The 22,767-nt window shown below is 45.5% G+C and overlaps 1 protein-coding gene across 2 annotated transcripts in view; it reads right to left on the reverse strand.

Annotated features, from left to right (window-relative positions):
* The window catches only part of EEFSEC (eukaryotic elongation factor, selenocysteine-tRNA specific), a 170,158-nt gene that overhangs the window by 111,303 nt on the left and 36,088 nt on the right, over positions 1-22,767 (reverse strand). For both annotated transcript variants that reach the window (XM_083155634.1, XM_083155633.1), the window contains exons 2-4: positions 6,570-6,777; positions 4,673-4,769; positions 2,544-2,708 (exon numbers count right to left, since the gene is read on the reverse strand). In XM_083155634.1, coding sequence (XP_083011760.1) covers positions 2,544-2,708; positions 4,673-4,769; positions 6,570-6,757 — 450 coding nt within the window. In that variant the 5' untranslated portion in view covers positions 6,758-6,777. The remainder of the gene's footprint in view (positions 1-2,543; positions 2,709-4,672; positions 4,770-6,569; positions 6,778-22,767) is intronic.

The following is a 22,767-nucleotide window of genomic DNA, read 5'->3' on the forward strand; positions in this document are numbered from 1 at the left end:
TCTGTACAGCGCTGCGGAATATGTGTGCGCTATATAATAACTGGTAATAATAGTCTCTGTACAGCGCGGCGGAATATGTGTGCGCTATATAATAACTGGTCATAATATTCTCTGTACAGCGCTGCGGAATATGTGTGCGTGCTATATAATAACTGGTAAAAATATTCTCTGTACAGCGCTGCGGAATATGTTTGCACTATATAATAACTGGTAATAATATTCTCTGTACAGTGCTGCGGAATATGTGTGCGCTATATAATAACTGGTAATAATATTCTCTGTACAGCGCTGCGGAATGTGTGCGTGCTATATAATAACTGGTAATAATATTCTCTGTACAGCGCTGCGGAATATGTGTGCGCTATATAATAACTGGTAATAATATTCTCTGTACAGCGGTGCGGAATATGTGTGCGCTATATAATACCTGGTAATAATAATCTCTGTACAGTGCTGCGGAATATGTGTGCGCTATATAAATAACTGGTAATAATATTCTCTGTACAGCACTGCGAAATATGTGTGTGCTATATAATAACTGGTAATAATATTCTCTGTACAGCGCTGCGGAATATGTGTGCGCTATATAATAACTGGTAATAATATTCTCTGTACAGCGCTGCGGAATATGTGTGCGTGCTATATAATAACTGGTAATAATATTCTCTGTACAGCGCGGCGGAATATGTGTGCGCTATATAATAACTGGTCATAATATTCTCTGTACAGCGCTGCGGAATATGTGTGCGTGCTATATAATAACTGGTAATAATATTCTCTGTACAGCGCTGCGGAATATGTTTGCACTATATAATAACTGGTAATAATATTCTCTGTACAGTGCTGCGGAATATGTGTGCGCTATATAATAACTGGTAATAATATTCTCTGTACAGCGCTGCGGAATATGTGTGCGTGCTATATAATAACTGGTAATAATAATCTCTGTACAGCGCTGTGGAATATGTGTGCGCTATATAATAACTGGTAATAATAGTCTCTGTACAGCACTGCGGAATATGTGTGCGCTATATAATAACTGGTAATAATAATCTCTGTACAGCGCTGCGGAATATGTGTGCGCTATATAAATAACTGGTAATAATAGTCTCTGTACAGCACTGCGGAATATGTGTGCGCTATATAATAACTGGTAATAATATTCTCTGTACAGCGCTGCGGAATATGTATGTGCTATATAATAACTGGTAATAATATTCTCTGTACAGCGCTGCGGAATATGTATGTGCTATATAATAACTGGTAATAATATTCTCTGTACAGCGCTGCGGAATATGTATGTGCTATATAATAACTGGTAATAATAATCTCTGTACAGCGCTGCGGAATATGTGTGCGCTATATAATAACTGGTGGTAATATTCTCTGTACAGCGCTGCGGAATATGTATGTGCTATATAATAACTGGTAATAATAGTCTCTGTACAGTGCTGCGGAATATGTGTGCACTATATAATAACTGGTAATAATATTCTCTGTACAGCGCTGCGGAATATATGTGCGCTATATAATAACTGGTAATAATAGTCTCTGTACAGCGCTGCGGAATATGTGTGCGCTATATAATAACTGGTAATAATAATCTCTGTACAGCGCTGCGGAATATGTGTGCGCTATATAATAACTGGTAATAATATTCTCTGTACAGCGCTGCGGAATATGTGTGCGCTATATAATAACTGGTAATAATATTCTCTGTACAGCGCTGCGGAATATGTGTGCGCTATATAATAACTGGTAATAATAGTCTCTGTACAGCGCTGCGGAATATGTGTGCGCTATATTATAACTGGTAATAATAGTCTCTGTACAGCGCTGCGGAATATGTGTGCGCTATATAATAACTGGTAATAATAGTCTCTGTACAGCACTGCGGAATACGTGTGCGCTATATAATAACTGGTAATAATATTCTCTGTACAGCGCTGCGGAATATGTGTGCGCTATATAATAACTGGTAATAATAGTCTCTGTACAGCGCTGTGGAATATGTGTGCGCTATATAATAACTGGTAATAATATTCTCTGTACAGCACTGCGGAATACGTGTGCGCTATATAATAACTGGTAATAATATTCTCTGTACAGCACTGCGGAATACGTGTGCGCTATATAATAACTGGTAATAATAATCTCTGTACAGCGCTGCGGAATATGTGTGCGCTATATAATAACTGGTAATAATAGTCTCTGTACAGCACTGCGGAATACGTGTGCGCTATATAATAACTGGTAATAAAATTCTCTGTACAGCACTGCGGAATACGTGTGCGCTATATAAATAACTGGTAATAATAAAATAAATAAATCTATACTCCGCCTACAGCACAGCTTCATTGTTACAATGACACAGGGTAACACAATATTGTAATATTGTAACGGGAAACATAAAGCATTGTTATTTCTAAAACAATTATTAGATATCTCTGTATAATTATTTGCAATGACCATATTCCCTCCGATCTGCATAACGAGGCCTCCGCTTGTACAACACTGCCCACTAGTGGCGGAAGAACGCTCACCTTTAACGTTGGGATCTCCACGTTATCATTGAGGTTGACGGAGCCTGAGAGGACGGTGCCGGTCATTACGGTGCCCTGACCCTTGATGGAGAAACAGTGGTCAACCGCCATCAGGAAAGGCCCTGAGGGATCTCTACGGGGAAGGTAAGCCTGAGACTTTAGGAGCTGGAAAGGGAAGAAAACACCCGGTTTAGTGGAAAAGGCACAAAGATGACTGTAACAACTAAGTGATAAATACAAGACAAAGTTTTGAGCATCGATTATTATTTACAGCATATAAAGAAACGCTTATCCCGTAAGTGCTGAAGAAAACATTTGTGCAGATTATGACACAGCCAGTATCCACTGTCTATATATAATGGGTCATTTCATCAGAATAGCTTCCTTCTCCCCGAGGGCCGTTCACCTCTGACCTCTCTCATTACGCAGGCATAGAACTACCACTCCTTATATACCATTCTCTCTAAACTGCTGTAATCCCAGGAGATCAGAAGATTCGCAGCCCGTCTGGCACCAACCATCATTCCAGGGTCAAAGTCACTTAGATCCCATTTCTTCACCATTCTGGTGTTTGGACTGAACAACAACTGAACCTCTTGACAGGAAGGAAGGCCCCCATACACTATGCGATTTTGGGACGATTTCATCTGATTTCGGCACTTTGTGTGATATCTGATCCGATCCGTTGCGCGGTCCCGTGCGCATCGGACCAGATCATGGAGGTCGGACAGTCAGCATGTACGACCACGTCCGACCTCCCTGTATGCATATGCCTGCCCACCTGACAGGCATATGCATGCAGACACCGGGGGAGCAGTGGGGCGGGCAGCGGGTCCCTGAGAGCTTAGCTTGCGGCGCCGGCAAGTGCTGACCTGGCTGGGCGGTGATGATCATCAGCTGCGGGAGTCGGGACGGGACGCGCAGTGGCGGGTATTAGATTTTAAAATACCTGTCAAATGACTGGCCGTTGTCTGATTAGCTGAGCTCTCAGAACCCCATTACGGAGATCTCCAGGACTGAACCAAACAGGTGAAATCCCCTGAAAGTCCCATGGGTACAATGGGCCCGATTCAGCTTGACTTGGTTAGCAGCAAAGATCGTTGCTTAACGAGCGCTGAAACACAGCCGCGCCGAATGCCCACCACACCACCCAATCCCCGCAGTACCATGCGAGCGGTTGAGTTCGCTAACACGTCCCCTCTCGTGCCTCCGCTGGCAGGATGGTCGCCAACCTTCAAATGATTTTTCCTGCCTACAAATAAAAGACTGTTGGAACTGACTTATTTCCTTTGGTGTCCGCAGGGGCGGGTGCTGGCATCCTGTGGCATCAGCTGCCCACCTGCATTCCCATTTATGCCACTAGCCCTTCCTCCCCGGCGTCTGTGTAAGTGTTGCACGCACAGGCCGCCGAACAGCGGAACGGGGAGGAATTTGGCCCATTCCGAATAAACATGAATCAGGGCCAATGTGCCTGAAAACAAACATTCAATGGGATCGTTATCAGGCAGAAGACAACCACATGCGTAATCCCACCGTCACCTGGGGTCTTCTTCTGCAGACCTTTACATGTGAAACGTGAATGAAGCGCGGCGACAGAAGTCGGAGATTTAGGATCTGACAGAGTAAGTACCAGTTAGGAAACACAACGCAGTAACTAATTATACTGGTATAGAGGTGGCTGGAGGAATCTGCCCCAGTGACGCCAGTGCAGGTGTAACTGGGGGCACACAAGTGTTGTATACAGCCCACATAGGGTGGGGAACACCAGTCAGGCTGAGGTGGCAGTTACAGAGCCCAGTGTGCCAGGAAGTCCGTGAGGGCCATTGTGATGTTCTAATTGGCACCTCCAGTACTTATCTACTGGGGAGGAGTCTTGGCTGATCCAGGGGTTCCACAGCTTTGCAAACATGCAGCAGAAACCCCCACCTGGCATCAAGGAGCATGAATTGGAGGATGTAGAGTAACCCTCTGTCCTGTTATACGCAGTCTTACTATACACAACGCTCATTAGTCCCCCACAGTCCTCTGCCCCATCTACAGGAAGGAGAGTTGTATGTCAGCAGATCGGTCCATATATCCCTCCCATTGTGTCTGCTATTTGCTTTGACTAGAACTGATCCAATACCCACCTCGATAAGTTCCGTGACCCCCTGGGCGGTGACGGACTCCGGGGCTTCTGGGCCACCAGGTTTTGCAGCCACTGAGATAACCGGAGCCCCATGGAATCTAGAACGCAGAGAGAAGTGTTACAGACCGTACATAGAACCTTACATGTGTCTCCTATACTTGGAGGAGGATAACATGGTCATAATTAGGGTTATTGGTGCACACAGGGGGCGTCACATAAGGATCACTAATAACTACTATCACAATTGGTCTGCACAAGATGCCACATGTAGGGTGGCCAATCCCGGGATCGGCGGGATCCCGGGATTTGGCCCCCAAAACACTGGGATTTCATTTTTTTATTAGGAAAGCCAATCCCGGGATCCTGTGAATCCCGGGATTGAGCATTTTTCAATCCCGAATCCCGGGATTGAAAAAATGCCCCAGGATTGGCTTCCCTAGCCACATGGGAGGTCCACAGTCTACAATGGAAGCGTATTTCCATATACAATGTATAATATGTGTCCATTAAGTGCCCTCTTTTATTCATTGTGGGGTGAACGGCAAATCCATCCTAAGATATTAAAGCGGGTATTTAAAGTATTGTGGTATAATATAGGCTCCACACAATCCAAAAAAAGAGACCTTATCTGGAGATTCCCAAATCCCATCAGGACTCCAGAAAACATGTTCATGTTTGCTTTTAAATTTAATATAAAAATAAATTAATTTTAAATCCACAAAGCAAATTAGACAACATTATTGTTTTTGAGTCCCAGCGTCTTATTGACTCCACCTGTGAATGTATCTAGATGTATTAAAGGGAGAGGTGAGGAAACGAGAAGCATTACGGGATGAGGTCTTGGGTTCAGCATGTGAGGGGGGAGGGGGGGGGGGGGGGTGCAGTCTCCAAAGATGATTCCTTGTTATCGTCTGGAGGAAGCATCATGGGAGCGATGCAATTGATAGTCAGTTTTTCAACTCTGGCAACACTCTGGGGCAATGCAGAAGTAGAGTTTGGTTACCGGCTTGCAGTCCACTAGGTAACAGAAACTGCTAGGGATATAATAGCAAACATAACTGCGTTGCTATTGGCGTTGCTCATAAATAAACAGCTTTATTTCAGATCCGTCTCGATTGCCGCTTGGGATGTAATTGGAGGAAATGAAAAGTTGAAGAGTTCATTCCATGGATCTATTTCACATTCAAAAAATGGACATTTCCAGGTTTAAATGTCATTTAATGAAATGCATGTCTGCGGTGAGGACACACCGCACTCACGGAATGCTGTTCTGATCCCCTTGTGGTAAGGGGTCAGGTCTCTACTGCACCAAAACTAGCGGAACATTGACGACTTTATTGAAGACTCTCGGATACATATTGAATTTTACCGAAAGCCAAGTACAGTGACTTCCAATGAGTGTAATGTGTTTGCCCGGGGGCTCGGATTGGGAACATTCGTACGGAGAGTCAGACAGATTAACAACAAAGCTTGGGGAAATTCAATTACACCTAATCCAAACACCAGGAAAACTAACATTGCTTGGGAGAGGGACTGATGTTGAAACAGGTGTATTCATTTTATCATGCAATAATATGCGGGAGTCAGGAAAGCCGGACAGGTGCCCTGCACTGTTCCTTATACCCCCCTCCCCCCCCCCCCCCCGCAGCCGCTCCCCATAAAGGACGCATCTAGCGCCCACAGAGGACGTCTGGCGTGCACCTGGTACAGGTAGGTTCTCGCCTATAAGCAGCACGCTGCTTGGTACATAATGATGCTGCAGGGAAAACAAATTAGATTCTATTGACAATTGATCAACCAATCGGCTTTTGATACAATATTGATTAAGTTTAAAAAAAAAAAAAAAACAACAACAGTACTTTGTACATGCTTTATTTCAGCCATATGACTGTACTTACTTGGTATTCTCTAGTGTCTTCAGCATCTTTTTGGTCATCCTATCGATAGCAGCTTGTCTCTTGTTCTCTGCCAACATGTCTACCTTGTTTAAGACCACCACCATCTTGCTGCAGGCGATCTGTCCAATAACCAGGCACTCGGCGGACTGCGTCTGCATACCCTTGGTTACGTCTATGACCAGCATCATCAGATCAATAATCTGTGCACCTGTTCAGACAGATATATCGCATAACGTCAGAGAACATGGGGCCATGGGATGGTCGGGACATATTGTTGCCAAGTCAAACAGTAATCAGCTATACAAATGCAAACAAAACGAGAAGACAGAAAATTGGGGGCTTACAACCTACCAGTTCCCGGTTTGGGTTTAGGGGCGGAGTCATAGGCAAACACTATATATGACCGTCTCTGTGCTAGTAATCAGCATCAATATACAGTCTACGGCAGGTGAGGAGCAGATAGAGACTGGGGTGGGGTGGAGAGTCTGTGGGCTAAAAATGTCACAGCTCAAAATGAAAAGTAAAAAACTGTCACCAGTCAAAGTGAACATACATTGCAGAAGCCGTCATTTTTATGGTCTGAACTAGTGTTTCTATAACGAGCTACTTATAACCTGTGACAGGAGAGACCGATTTTCACGGAGAACCACAAAGCTAGAGATACTCTACAAGGACTGTAAATGTTCTGGTACCACTCAAGTCCAATTAACAGGCCACTGTAAGTATCGCTCATTCTAGCACCCTACATCTCCCAAAACCCATGCAGTTCCTCTTCCCTGTCTGAGGTGTCGCTCTCTGCTGTGGTGCTCTAGCACACTGTGGTCTGTATTTCAGCATGAATATGAAGATACTACAAGTAGCAAAAGCACCACGCAGACACACCCCTGGCCACGGAAGAGGAACTGCACGGGTTTTGAATGAACCCTAGTGAGTAACTTCAAACTATACAAACCTGCATCAGTTCGGGATGAGATGGAAAACCAGAAATCATCACATTATCAGTGTAAAAATAACGGCTCGCTCAAACGCGATACTCGGAAGATGGGCAAAGTGTATAAGAGGAGTGCTTTAGTGATATGTGGTTGAACACTATGGACAGCGGAGATCCTCTACACCAGATCATTGAGTCACCCCGTTTTGAACCAATTGTGGCACATCCGCCTTGCAACTTATACACAGGCGCAATCACCAAAAATATAACCGCCCCACTGCTTACAACATTCACATGGCGGCTATAGCTGGCCCTGTATAACTACCATGTGCCATGTATGGATTTCCATTTTTTTTCTGCCATCATAGAAGATTTTTAAAAAAATAAAAAAAAAAAGGAAGAAAAAAATAAATAGAGCATCCAGTGAATGGCCTCCGGATTCTCTTTTCACAGAGGCGCTTCCAAATTTCCAGCGATAAAGAATAAAAAAACATGACTCATGGGAAGATAAGGCTCATAGAGCAATAGCTTAAGGTCAGCCTCTTACTGCTGACCAGACAGATAACCCGTAATACCCGTCCCATTCTCTGACCCGCTTATAGCAATGGAAGCCACTTCCCGCAGCTGACAACAGCAGCTCACGGATTACAAGTAAATGAAACCTTTTCAGGAGGAATAAGTGCCGACGGAACACTGACACAGAGGCCGCTTCTTTGTTTTACATACAAACGGTGGGGACAAAAATATATGTTTGGGAGGATTAGCAGCTGCCTCCAATTTAGATTCTACAAATCCCCTAAATTAGAAATTGAAAACTAGGATCAAGCAGATCGTCATTTAGGTTTTTTTAGACTCAAAATTTCCCATCCAGTAACCCTTTTACCTGGAGCGTGGCAGAGGGAGACGATATTTCTGGAGCTCGGGGGGCGATACAGGTCTTACTATGGGGTAATAATATTTCTAGGATAAACATTAGAATTTGGATTGTTACAGGCGGTTATGAAATGACAACGGCCCTTATTCAGATCTGATCGCAATACAAATTTGTTTTCAAAATGGGCAAAACCATGTGCACTGCTGGTGGGGCAGATGTAACTGTATAGAGAGAGTTAGATTTGGGTGAGATATTTTGTTTCTGTGCAGAGTAAATACTGGCTGCATTATTTTTACACTGCAATTTGGATTTCAGTTTCAACACAGCCCACCCAAAGTTAACTCTCTCTGCACCTGTTACATCTGCCCCACCTGCAGTGCACATGGTTTTGCCCATTTTGAGAAGAAATTTGTACTGCGATCAGATCTGAATAAGGGCCTATATCGCTGTCAACTTCATCTCCACCCAATGGACACACAAATGCGCGCGGATTAATTATCGTCAGAATCCAGTTCGCCTACCAGTATGATTTTTGGAGTGTGAGAAGAAACCGGCACAAACACGGAAAGCACATATAAACTACAAACAGATTATTGGTCAGAGTCAGCAACTGAAGTCATGACCTCAAGGTAACAATGCTGACCACTATGCCAACTGCTTCTTGCTCATGCTCCTACCACAAAACCACCGTCTCCGTACACATGTGCTGACAGGTGTAATAAGCCCTGGGGGGCTCTCACAAAATGTAAGGTTTAATTACAGCACATTAACACACAACGGTGTCATGTGACCGGTAGTCCGGACAATCACATAAACGGTACGCTGCTGTTTATTTGAGCAGCGAAACGTCTGCTGATTGAAAGCAGAGGGCTCCTGAAGTGTACCCTGGGTGCTGTTATTTCTTCCCAACCATCCATGAATACCAGCCTTGAAATAAGATAATCCGCCTGATGGAAAGGGAATTGGGAACAGACGCCGCTGCGCTAACGAGGCTCTCGCACAGTCTCTGCCTCCAATATCGGAGGAAATGGGAAACCAACACTGAGAAGCAAATCTTCGGATAATACTAATGTTGTTTTCTAATTTCCCGAGCCATTGTGGCCCTCTCTATACAAGCCGCAACACTGGAAATCAATGTGGTTTATGAGGCTTAGCCAAGGTTCACTGCGGAACAAGGCGAACGGTTTTCTTATGATTAACAATGCTGCTCCGGAGAGCCAACAACAGGCAGGCAACCGTGCAATAATCGCAGTGCAACCGACTAAGGGAAGAACATCATCAGGAGGTACGAGGAGATCCCTGCTGGAACCTCCAGCCTGGTCATATGCTTAATTATACCCAGCGCCCGGCATTGACTATATAAAGAGAGTGATACTGTTGCGGCGCAAAAAAAGGTCAGCTTACCACTTACAGGCCTGGTATTACCAACCGGGCCAGAAATAGGTACACAAATATAACAAGAGCAGTGAAGTGCCCCAATGATGGGATCAAATGACAAATACCTCAGTAGTATCAATCATACCATCCGACACTGATGAGGAATATCCGAAAACTCTGGAGTTTAAAATACGGGAGTTTTCAGATATTCCTCATCACAGTGTCGGATGGTATGATTGATACTACTGAGGTATTTGTCATTTGCTCCCATCATTTGGGCGCTTCACTACTCTTGTTATATTTGTGCCGTCATTGACTACTCACATCACAGGGTTAGACTGTCACATTGCTGCACGCAAAACTATAACACAGGCAAAAGGGAAGAACCGCAGCACGGTTGGTGGAATGGATAGTATTGCTGGTGGACACTTGTCCGTTTCTACAAACCTGTGCAGTTCTGCTTCCCTGCCTGGGGTGGCGCTGTGTGAGACAGACCAGACTGACCACGACACTCCGGGCAGGGAAGAGAAACGGCACTGGTTTTGAAAGTTGAAGGGTTCTAGAATGAACCCTACAAGCAGAATATAAATGCTGAAGTTAATGCGCAGAAGCCGATGGGACCTGTTCCAACAGCTTCTGCCGCTAATTGTAACAGCAGCTGTATGTAACAGCAATGAGATCATTTAATTACCTTATAAAGTAAAGAAAAAATACTGTGTAGCTTGTTGTGTATTACAACTGGTGGTACTTACTATCCAGCTGCTGAGGAAAGACACATCCCAGCATGCTCTGCAGCCATTACGTTAGATCAGGGCTGGGCAACACCGGCCCTCCAGATGTTGATGAACTACACATCCCAGCATGCCTTGCATCAGATTCAGCATGGTCACATAGCAAAACTAATGCAAAGCATCCTGGGATGTGTAGTTCATTAACATCTGGAGGGCCGGTGTTGCCCAGCCCTGCGTTAGATCCTTCTGCAAAATTAGCATGGCATGCTGGGATGTGTAGTCCCACAACAGCAGAGTGCTACACTTTGCACACCTCTGGATCATAGTTTATATAACTATGGGGTCAATGTACCAATCAGCATTGCCCCAAGATTTTTTATAATATGGATGGTTAGCATTACTGCCTCACAGCTCTGAGGTCATGGGTTCTATTCCCACCATGTGTTATATATACGGGGCAGTACGGATGGTGTAATGGTTACATTACTGCCTCACAGCACTGAGGTCATGGGTTCTATCCCCACCATGTGTTATATATATATGGGGCAGTACGGATGGTGTGATAGTTATATTACTGCCTCACAGCACTGAGGCCATGGGTTCTATCCCCACCATGTGTTATATATACAGGGCAGTACGGACGGTGTAATGGTTACTTTACTGTCTCACAGCGCTGAGGTCATGGGTTCTATCCCCACCATGTGTTATATATACGGGGCAGTACGGATGGTGTAATGGTTAGCATTACTGCCTCACAGCACTGACGTCATGGGTTCTATCCCCACCATGTGTTATATATACGGGGTAGTACGGATGGTGTAATGGTTAGCATTACTGCCTCACAGCGCTGAGGTCATGGGTTCTATCCCCACCATGTGTTATATATACGTCGCAGTACGGATGGTGTAATGGTTAGCATTACTGCCTCACAGCACTGAGGTCATGGGTTCTATCCCCACCATGTGTTATATATACGGGGCAGTACGGATGGTGTAATGGTTACATTACTGCCTCACAGCACTGAGGTCATGGGTTCTATCCCCACAATGTGTTATATATACGGGGCAGTACGGATGGTGTAATGGTTAGTATTACTGCCTCACAGCGCTGTGGTCATGGGTTCTATCCCCACCATGTGTTATATATACGGGGCAGTACAGACGGTGTAATGGTTAGCATTACTGCCTCACAGCACTGAGGTCATGGGTTCTATTCCCACCTTGTGTTATATATACGGGGCAGTAAGGATGGTATAATGGTTATATTACTGCCTCACAGCACTGAGGTCATGGGTTCTATTCCCACCATGTGTTATATATACGTCAGTACGGACGGTGTAATGGTTATAGCATTACTGCCTCACAGCGCTGAGGTCATGGGTTCTATTCCCACCATGTGTTATATATACAGGGCAGTACGGACGGTGTAATGGTTATATTACTGCCTCACAGCACTGAGGTCATGGGTTCTATTCCCACCATGTGTTATATATACGTCAGTACGGACGGTGTAATGGTTATAGCATTACTGCCTCACAGCACTGAGGTCATGGGTTCCATTCCCACCATGTGTTATATATACGGGGCAGTACGGATGGTGTAATGGTTACATTACTGCCTCACAGCACTGAGGTCATGGGTTCCATTCCCACCATGTGTTATATATACGGGGCAGTATGGATGGTGTAATGGTTACATTACTGCCTCACAGCGCTGAGGTCATGGGTTCTATCCCCACCATGTGTTATATATACGTCGCAGTACGGATGGTGTAATGGTTACATTACTGCCTCACAGCACTGAGGTCATGGGTTCTATCCCCACAATGTGTTATATATACGGGGCAGTACGGACGGTGTAATGGTTACATTACTGCCTCACAGCACTGAGGTCATGGGTTCTATCCCCACAATGTGTTATATATACGGGGCAGTACGGATGGTGTAATGGTTAGTATTACTGCCTCACAGCGCTGTGGTCATGGGTTCTATCCCCACCATGTGTTATATATACGGGGCAGTACAGACGGTGTAATGGTTAGCATTACTGCCTCACAGCACTGAGGTCATGGGTTCTATTCCCACCATGTGTTATATATACGGGGCAGTAAGGATGGTGTAATGGTTATATTACTGCCTCACAGCACTGAGGTCATGGGTTCTATTCCCACCATGTGTTATATATACGTCAGTACGGACGGTGTAATGGTTATAGCATTACTGCCTCACAGCGCTGAGGTCATGGGTTCTATTCCCACCATGTGTTATATATACAGGGCAGTACGGACGGTGTAATGGTTATATTACTGCCTCACAGCACTGAGGTCATGGGTTCTATTCCCACCATGTGTTATATATACGTCAGTACGGACGGTGTAATGGTTATATTTCAAAAAAGGTTTCAGAATCACAGATAGTGCGCTCTCAGGTGGGCAGCAAGTCTGCTAGTGAGATAAATTGGAGGTATTCCACAGTCCTCCCAGAATACAGTGAAAAAGATAGAATTATCTCCCAGCACCTAAGCGCCTCAACCCTTCCACATGTATTATGCACACACAGATAATGCAGAAATTCTTATCTTAATATGTTCAAATTGATGGGGCAAGGTTCCTCCTTCAAATCTCTCCAATTAGTATCATGCAGATGGTGTGGAGACTCAGTGGGCCACTGAAATCTCACATGAGCAGTATGCACGACTCTGTGCTGATCCTGGACCTCTGCAGCTGGTCACCGGGCAGCAAATCCCTTCCTTCACTTCTATATCCAGGGTGGGCTTCCTCTGAATCTCCTTCAAGGGCCAACGCGTTTCGACCACGTCCGTGGTCTTTTTCAAGGCTTTAGGAACATTCCTAAAGCCTTGAAAATAACCACGGACGTGGTCGAAACGCGTTGGCCCTTGAAGGAGATTCAGAGGAAGCCCACCCTGGATATAGAAGTGAAGGAAGGGATTTGCTGCCCGGTGACCAGCTGCAGAGGTCCAGGATCAGCACAGAGTCGTGCATACTGCTCATGTGAGATTTCAGTGGCCCACTGAGTCTCCACACCATCTGCATGATACTAATTGGAGAGATTTGAAGGAGGAACCTTGCCCCATCAATTTGAACATATTAAGATAAGAATTTTCTGCATTATCTGTGTGTGCATAATACATGTGGAAGGGTTGAGGCGCTTAGGTGCTGGGAGATAATTCTATCTTTTTCGGTGTAATGGTTATAGCATTACTGCCTCACAGCACTGAGGTCATGGGTTCCATTCCCACCATGTGTTATATATACGGGGCAGTACGGATGGTGTAATGGTTACATTACTGCCTCACAGCACTGAGGTCATGGGTTCTATCCCCACCATGTGTTATATATACGGGGCAGTACGGATGGTGTAATGGTTAGCATTACTGCCTCACAGCGCTGAGGTCATGGGTTCTATCCCCACCATGTGTTATATACACGGGGCAGTACGGACGGTGTAATGGTTAGCATTACTGCCTCACAGCACTGAGGTCATGGGTTCTATCCCCACCATGTGTTATATATACGGGGCAGTACGGATGGTGTAATGGTTACATTACTGCCTCACAGCACTGAGGTCATGGGTTCTATCCCCACAATGTGTTATATATACGGGGCAGTACGGATGGTGTAATGGTTAGTATTACTGCCTCACAGCGCTGTGGTCATGGGTTCTATCCCCACCATGTGTTATATATACGGGGCAGTACAGACGGTGTAATGGTTAGCATTACTGCCTCACAGCACTGTAATGGTTAGCATTACTGCGGTGTAATGGTTAGCATTACTGCCTCACAGCACTGAGGTCATGGGTTCTATCCCCACCATGTGTTATATATACGGGGCAGTACGGATGGTGTAATGGTTATATTACTGCCTCACAGCACTGAGGTCATGGGTTCTATTCCCACCATGTGTTATATATACGGGGCAGTACGGATGGTGTAATGGTTAGCATTACTGCCTCACAGCACTGAGGTCATGGGTTCTATCCCCACCATGTGTTATATATACGGGGCAGCACGGATGGTGTAATGGTTACATTACTGCCTCACAGCACTGAGGTCATGGGTTCTATTCCCACCATGTGTTATATATACAGGGCAGTACGGACGGTGTAATGGTTAGCATTACTGCCTCACAGCACTGAGGTCATGGGTTCTATCCCCACCATGTGTTATATATACAGGCAGTACGGATGGTGTAATGGTTACATTACTGCCTCACAGCACTGAGGTCATGGGTTCTATCCCCACCATGTGTTATATATACAGGCAGTACGGATGGTGTAATGGTTACATTACTGCCTCACAGCACTGAGGTCATGGGTTCTATCCCCACCATGTGTTATATATACGGGGCAGCACGGATGGTGTAATGGTTACATTACTGCCTCACAGCACTGAGGTCATGGGTTCTATCCCCACCATGTGTTATATATACGGGGCAGCACGGATGGTGTAATGGTTACATTACTGCCTCACAGCACTGAGGTCATGGGTTCTATCCCCACCATGTGTTATATATACAGGGCAGCACGGACTGTGTAATGGTTAGCATTACTGCCTCACAGCGCTGAGGTCATGGGTTCTATCCCCACCATGTGTTATATATACAGGGCAGCACGGACTGTGTAATGGTTAGCATTACTGCCTCACAGCGCTGAGGTCATGGGTTCTATCCCCACCATGGTATATTTTATATATATATTCTCCCCGTGCTTGCGTGGGTTTCCTCCGGGTACTCTGGTTTCTTCCCACATTCCAAAATATATACAGTAGGTTAATTGGCTGCCAACAAAATTAACCCTAGAATGTCTGTGTGTGTGTACATGTGGTAGGGAATATTGAGTGTAAGCTCCACTGTGACTGATCGGACCGTTCAACTACTGTACAGCGCTGAGCAATATGTGTGTGCCATATAAATAAGTAATAAATAAAGGAGTTGTCAAGGTGCATTGGTTGCTATAAGCAACTACTCCAGTCTTTTTACGGCTTGAGACCTCAACCGCTAAACCATTAATAAAGCGAAGTAATGAAACCAATGAATGCATGAACAGTAATTTTTTTATACCTCAGCCAATAATGATTCACAAATAAAAATGTGTATTATGTACAATATAGAACACAACACATTATTATGGGAGAGTCTCATTCACAAACAACACAAAAGTCTGTGAGAAGAAGCTGAAATGCTGCTAATGGTGACACCGGACAACACCACATTAGCAATTCACAAACATAGAACCAATGACGTTGGGAACAGAACAATATATTGACCCCTAGTCCTTTAATTCATCATTTCATATATTTCTAGAGTTAAAGTAAGCATTTACGTACTCAGGGGCAATAGAATGAAGACATCTGTCCTGTGCGAGGAAAGCCGTTGTCTGCATTGTTTGTGTCTACGTTCCGTGGTTCCGGAAGCTGGACGTACTTATGGCGATGTAAGTCTCCACTGACAAGACGCCAAACCAAAAAAAAAGCGATTTCTGCATCGGAAAACGCAGCGCAGGAGATAACCTTTTTACCCCTAACATGTAATTTGATTTTATGCTTTTGGAAGGAATTAAAGACGCATCCTCGGGTAGTTCTGTGTGTGGGGACTGTTTATATACTGTGATGCTCCATCAGTGTAAATGGGTTTCTTACATAGGAAATGGGCAATTTAACTCCGTACATGCCGGATGGAGCTGATCGCTGCCCTAACTGAAACTAGAGCAATGAGCTGGGTAAAAAAAAAAAAGAGAGGAAACTGTCAGGATTTATAAACTGGGAGAGAATGACCTACGTATTCCCCCCCCCCCCCCCATGTAATATATATATATATATATATATATATATATATATATATATATATATATATATATGCATCACTTTGTCTTAAGAACAAGATAAGAACCATTTGGCCCATCTAGTCTGCCCCTTTTTTACCCTTCAGGTAATCTCAACCCTTTTTGATCCTTATAAGGACATTCATATGCCTATCCCAAGCATGTTTAAATTGTTCTACTGTCTTAGCCTCTACCACCTCTGATGGGAGGCTATTCCACTTATCCACTACCCTTTCTGTGAGGTAATTCTTTCTAACATTTCCCCTGAACCTACCTCCCTCCAGTGTCAGTGCATGTCCTCGTGTTCTAATACTTCTTTTCCTTTGAAGAAAATTATTTATATTATCCAACATCACATTCAGTAACATGTACAATCAACAACCTAGTTATCCCAGGGGTGCAACCATAGCAAAAAAATATTGGGAGTGATATAATTAATAATCACTAATGTGTAGTATAGTGTTATTCAATTTAGCAAGCATTGAATTAGTCTTTATACAATGCAGAGAACACCTGAGCCTCCTCGTGGCCGGCATGCAAAGCAGAGAGCCTCCTCGTGGCCGGCATGCAAGGCAGAGAGCCTCCTCGTGGCCGGCATGCAAGGCAGAGAGCCTCCTCGTGGCCGGCATGCAAGGCAGAGAGCCTCCTCATGGCCGGCATGCAAGGCAGAGAGCTTCCTCGTGGCCGGCATACAAGGCAGAAAGCCTCGTCGTGGCCGGCATACAAGGCAGAGAGCCTCCTCGTGGCCGGCATACAAGGCAGAGAGCCTCCTTGTGGCCGGTATACAAGCCACAAGAGCCTCCTCGTGGCCAGTATACAAGCCACAAGAGCCTCCTCATGGCCCGCATACATGGCATAGAGCCTCCTCGTGGCCGGTATACAAGGCAGAGAGCCTTCTCGTGGCTGGCATACAAGGCAGAGAGCCTCCTCGTGGCCGGCATACAAGGCCGAGAGCTCCCTTGATGCGGCATACAAGGATGAGAGCCTCCTCATGGCCAGCATACAAGGCAGAGGGCCTCCTCGTGGATGGCATACAAGGCCATGAGCCTCCTTATGGCCAGCATACAAGGCAGAGAACCTCCTCGTAGACGCCATATAAGGCCAAGATTCTCCTCGTGGCCTGTATACAAGGCAAAGAGCCTCCTCGTGGATGGCATACAAGGCCAAGAGCCTCCTTATGGCCAGTATACAAGGCCGAGAGCTCCCTTGGGGCGGCATACAAGGCAGAGAGCCTCCTCGGGGCCGGTACACAAGTCAACCAATAGCGGTCAACCTATAGTCCGGGCTAGTGCTTAGATGTTTGTAATGAATGAGACAGGGGTGGGGGGAGGCAATTCTGATGGGGAATTTTATACATTTTATCTTTATGGTTTACATCTGAACAAGTAATTTCAATATAAGTTGCAAAAACATATATTTGTACTACAGTACGTCTGATGGTTACTGGCAACACACACACACACACACACACACACACACACACACACACACACTGAAATGACCAGTTCGGATCACTTTTCGCACTCCTCTCGGACAACAGACGCTAAACCTCATTAGAGGAGCAGAAGGGGACGAGGCATCAGGCTGGTAATACAGACTTCTGAAGATTAAAGTCACAAGCAGAGACAGGCGACTGTTTTCTTAATAACTGCAAACACGAGCTGGGCCTGAATGTGCTCATTGTTAAGGTGGGAAGGGGTCTGCCCGGAGGTAGGACAGGCTGGCGACAGCACCCACCCATTCACACACAATGGCTGGGGATTTCTACCTAACACGGGAAATACCAGATTTCTGTACTCTACAGAACGCAGCAAGAGCACAATATCAATACCAACTATCATCTACAGTATATCCAGATGTAACGTCGTCACTGCAGCACAATAATGTGTTCTCATTATAACTGTTCTCCAATATCACTGAATAGGAGCAGACACTGGACATAAAATCAGAGGTATTCAACAAGCAGCCCCTCCGGCTGCTGTGGAACTACACATCCCAGCATGCCCTGCCACACTTGCTATTAGGGCATGCAGAATCTGTGGTAGGGAATGCTGGGATGTGTAGTTCAACAGCTGCTGGATGGGCATTGTGTTGAATACCCCTATCTAGACAATCTGGATTGTAACCCCTGAGTCACCGGTATAGTCACAGTCAGATATTAAACAGAACGTTGGAGGGAACGGGAGGTGAATTACTACAGCACACGTACGTGATCATTCACTCTACAATAGGGATGGGGAACCTTCGGCCCTCCAGCTGTTGTGGAACTGCACATCCCAGCATGCCTTGTTACAGTTTTCCTAATTATTACAGTTTTGCTATTTATTTATTTATTAACAGTTTCTTATATAGCGCACACATATTCCGCAGCGCTTTACAGAGAATAGTTTAACATTCACATCAGTCCCTGCCCCAGTGGAGCTTACAATCTATATTCCCTACCACATATACATGCACACAGACATTCTAGGGTTAATTTGTTGGGAGCCAATTAGCCTACCAGTATATTTTTGATTGTGGGAGGAAACCGGAGTACCCGGAGTAAACCCACGCAAGCAAGGGGAGAATATACAAACTCCGCACGGTTAGGGCCATGGTGGGGATAGAACCCATGAGCTGTGAGGCAGTAATGTAACCATTACACCATCCGTACTGCCCCGTATATATAACACATGGTGGGGATAGAACCCATGACCTCAGCGCTGTGAGACAGTAATGTAACCATTACACCGTCCGTACTGCCCTGTATATATAACACATGGTGGGGATAGAACCCATGGCCTCAGTGCTGTGAGGCAGTAATATAACTATCACACCATCCGTACTGCCCCATATATATATAACACATGGTGGGGATAGAACCCATGACCTTAGTGCTGTGAGGCAGTAATGTAACCATTACACCATCCGTACTGCCCCGTGTATATAACACATGGTGGGGATAGAACCCATGACCTCAGTGCTGTGAGGCAGTAATACTATCCATTACACCATCCATACTGCCCAGTATATATATCACATGGTGGGGATAGAACCCATGACCTCAGTGCTGTGAGGCAGTATTGCTAACCATTACACCATCCGTACTGCCCCGTATATATAACACATGGTGGGGATAGAACCCATGACCTCAGCGCTGGGAGGCAGTAATGCTAACCATTACACCATCCGTACTGCCCCGTATATATAACACATGGTGGGGATAGAACCCATGACCTCAGCACTGTGAGGCAGTAATGCTATAACCATTACACCGTCCGTACTGCCCGTATATATAACACATGGTGGGGATAGAACCCATGACCTCAGTGCTGTGAGGCAGTAATGCTAACCATTACACCATCCGTACTACCCTGTATATATAACACATGGTGGGGATAGAACCCATGACCTCAGCGCTGTGAGGCAGTAATGTAACCATTACACCATCCGTACTGCCCCGTATATATAACACATGGTGGGGATAGAACCCATGACCTCAGTGCTGTGAGGCAGTAATGTAACCATTACACCATCCATACTGCCCCGTATATATAACACATGGTGGGGATAGAACCCATGACCTCAGTGCTGTGAGACAGTAATGCTAACCATTACACCATCCGTACTGCCCTGTATATATAACACATGGTGGGGATAGAACCCATGACCTCAGTGCTGTGATGCAGTAATGCTAACCATTACACCGTCCGTACTGCCCTGTATATATAACACATGGTGGGGATAGAACCCATGACCTCAGTGCTGTGATGCAGTAATGCTAACCATTACACCGTCCGTACTGCCCCGTATATATAACACATGGTGGGGATAGAACCCATGACCTCAGTGCTGTGAGGCAGTAATGCTAACCATTACACCGTCCGTACTGCCCCGTATATATAACACATGTGGGGATAGAACCCATGACCTCAGTGCTGTGAGGCAGTAATGCTAACTATTACACCATCCGTACTGCCCCGTATATATAACACATGGTGGGGATAGAACCCATGACCTCAGTGCTGTGAGGCAGTAATGTAACCATTACACCGTCCGTATATATAACACATGGTGGGGATAGAACCCATGGCCTCAGTGCTGTGAGGCAGTAATGTAACCATTACACCGTCCGTACTGCCCAGTATATATAACACATGGTGGGGATAGAACCCATGACCTCAGCACTGTGAGGCAGTAATGTAACCATTACACCGTCCGTACTGCCCCGTATATATAACACATGGTGGGGATAGAACCCATGACCTCAGTGCTGTGAGGCAGTAATGTAACCATTACACCATCCGTACGGCCCCGTATATATAACACATGGTGGGGATAGAACCCATGACCTCAGTGCTGTGAGGCAGTAATGCTATAACCATTACACCGTCCGTACTGCCCTGTATATATATATATATATATAACACATGGTGGGGATAGAACCCATGACCTCAGTGCTGTGAGGCAGTAATGCTAACCATTACACCGTCCGTACTGCCCCGTATATATAACACATGGTGTGGATAGAACCCATGACCTCAGTGATGTGAGGCAGTAATGTAACCATTACACCATCCGTACGGCCCCGTATATATAACACATGGTGGGGATAGAACCCATGACCTCAGTGCTGTGAGGCAGTAATGCTATAACCATTACACCGTCCGTACTGCCCCGTATATATAACACATGGTGGGGATAGAACCCATGACCTCAGCGCTGTGAGGCAGTAATGTAACCATTACACCATCCGTACGGCCCCGTATATATAACACATGATGGGGATAGAACCCATGACCTCAGTGCTGTGAGGCAGTAATGTAACCATTACACCATCCGTACTGCCCCGTATATATAACACATGGTGGGGATAGAACCCATGACCTCAGTGCTGTAAGGCAGTAATGTAACCATTACACCGTCCGTACTGCCCCGTATATATAACACATGGTGGGGATAGAACCCATGACCTCAGTGCTGTGAGGCAGTAATGCTAACCATTACACCGTCCGTACTGCCCCGTATATATAACACATGGTGGGGATAGAACCCATGACCTCAGCGCTGTGAGGCAGTAATGCTAACCATTACACCGTCCGTACTGCCCCGTATATATATATAACACATGGTGGTGATAGAACCCATGACCTCAGCGCTGTGAGGCAGTAATGTAACCATTACACCATCCGTACTGCCCCATATATATATATATATAACACATGGTGGGGATAGAACCCATGACCTCAGTGCTGTGAGGCAGTAATGTAACCATTACACCATCCGTACTGCCCTGTATATATAACACATGGTGGGGATAGAACCCATGACCTCAGTGCTGTGAGGCAGTAATGCTAACCATTACACCGTCCGTACTGCCCCATATATATAACACATGGTGGGGATAGAACCCATGACCTCAGTGCTGTGAGGCAGTAATGTAACCATTACACCATCCGTACTTCCCCGTATATATAACACATGGTGGGGATAGAACCCATGACCTCAGTGCTGTGAGGCAGTAATGTAACCATTACACCATCCGTACTGCCCCGTATATATAACACATGGTGGGGATAGAACCCATGACCTCAGCGCTGTGAGGCAGTAATGCTAACCATTACACCGTCCGTACTGCCCCGTATATATATATAACACATGGTGGTGATAGAACCCATGACCTCAGTGCTGTGAGGCAGTAATGTAACCATTACACCATCCGTACTGCCCCGTATATATAACACATGGTGGGGATACAACCCATGACCTCAGTGCTGTGAGGCAGTAATGTAACCATTACACCATCCGTACTGCCCCATATATATATATAACACATGGTGGGGATACAACCCATGACCTCAGTGCTGTGAGGCAGTAATGTAACCATTACACCATCCGTACTGCCCCGTATATATAACACATGGTGGGGATAGAACCCATGACCTCAGTGCTGTGAGGCAGTAATGCTAACCATTACACCATCCGTACTGTCCCGTATATATAACACATGGTGGGGATAGAGCCCATGACCTCAGTGCTGTGAGGCAGTAATGTAACCATTACACCATCCGTACTGCCCCGTATATATAACACATGGTGGGGATACAACCCATGACCTCAGTGCTGTGAGGCAGTAATGTAACCATTACACCATCCGTACTGCCCTGTATATATAACACATGGTGGGGATAGAACCCATGACCTCAGCGCTGTGAGGCAGTAATGTAACCATTACACCGTCCGTACTGCCCCGTATATATAACACATGGTGGGGATACAACCCATGACCTCAGCGATGTGAGGCAGTAATGTAACCATTACACCGTCCGTACTGCCCCGTATATATAACACATGGTGGGGATAGAACCCATGACCTCAGTGCTGTGAGGCAGTAATGTAACCATTACACCATCCGTACTGCCCTGTATATATAACACATGGTGGGGATAGATCCCATGACCTCAGCG

The sequence above is a fragment of the Crinia signifera genome, chromosome 8 (genome assembly GCF_055691185.1).
Source record: "Crinia signifera chromosome 8, ASM5569118v1, whole genome shotgun sequence".
NCBI classification, from domain to species: domain Eukaryota; kingdom Metazoa; phylum Chordata; class Amphibia; order Anura; family Myobatrachidae; genus Crinia; species Crinia signifera.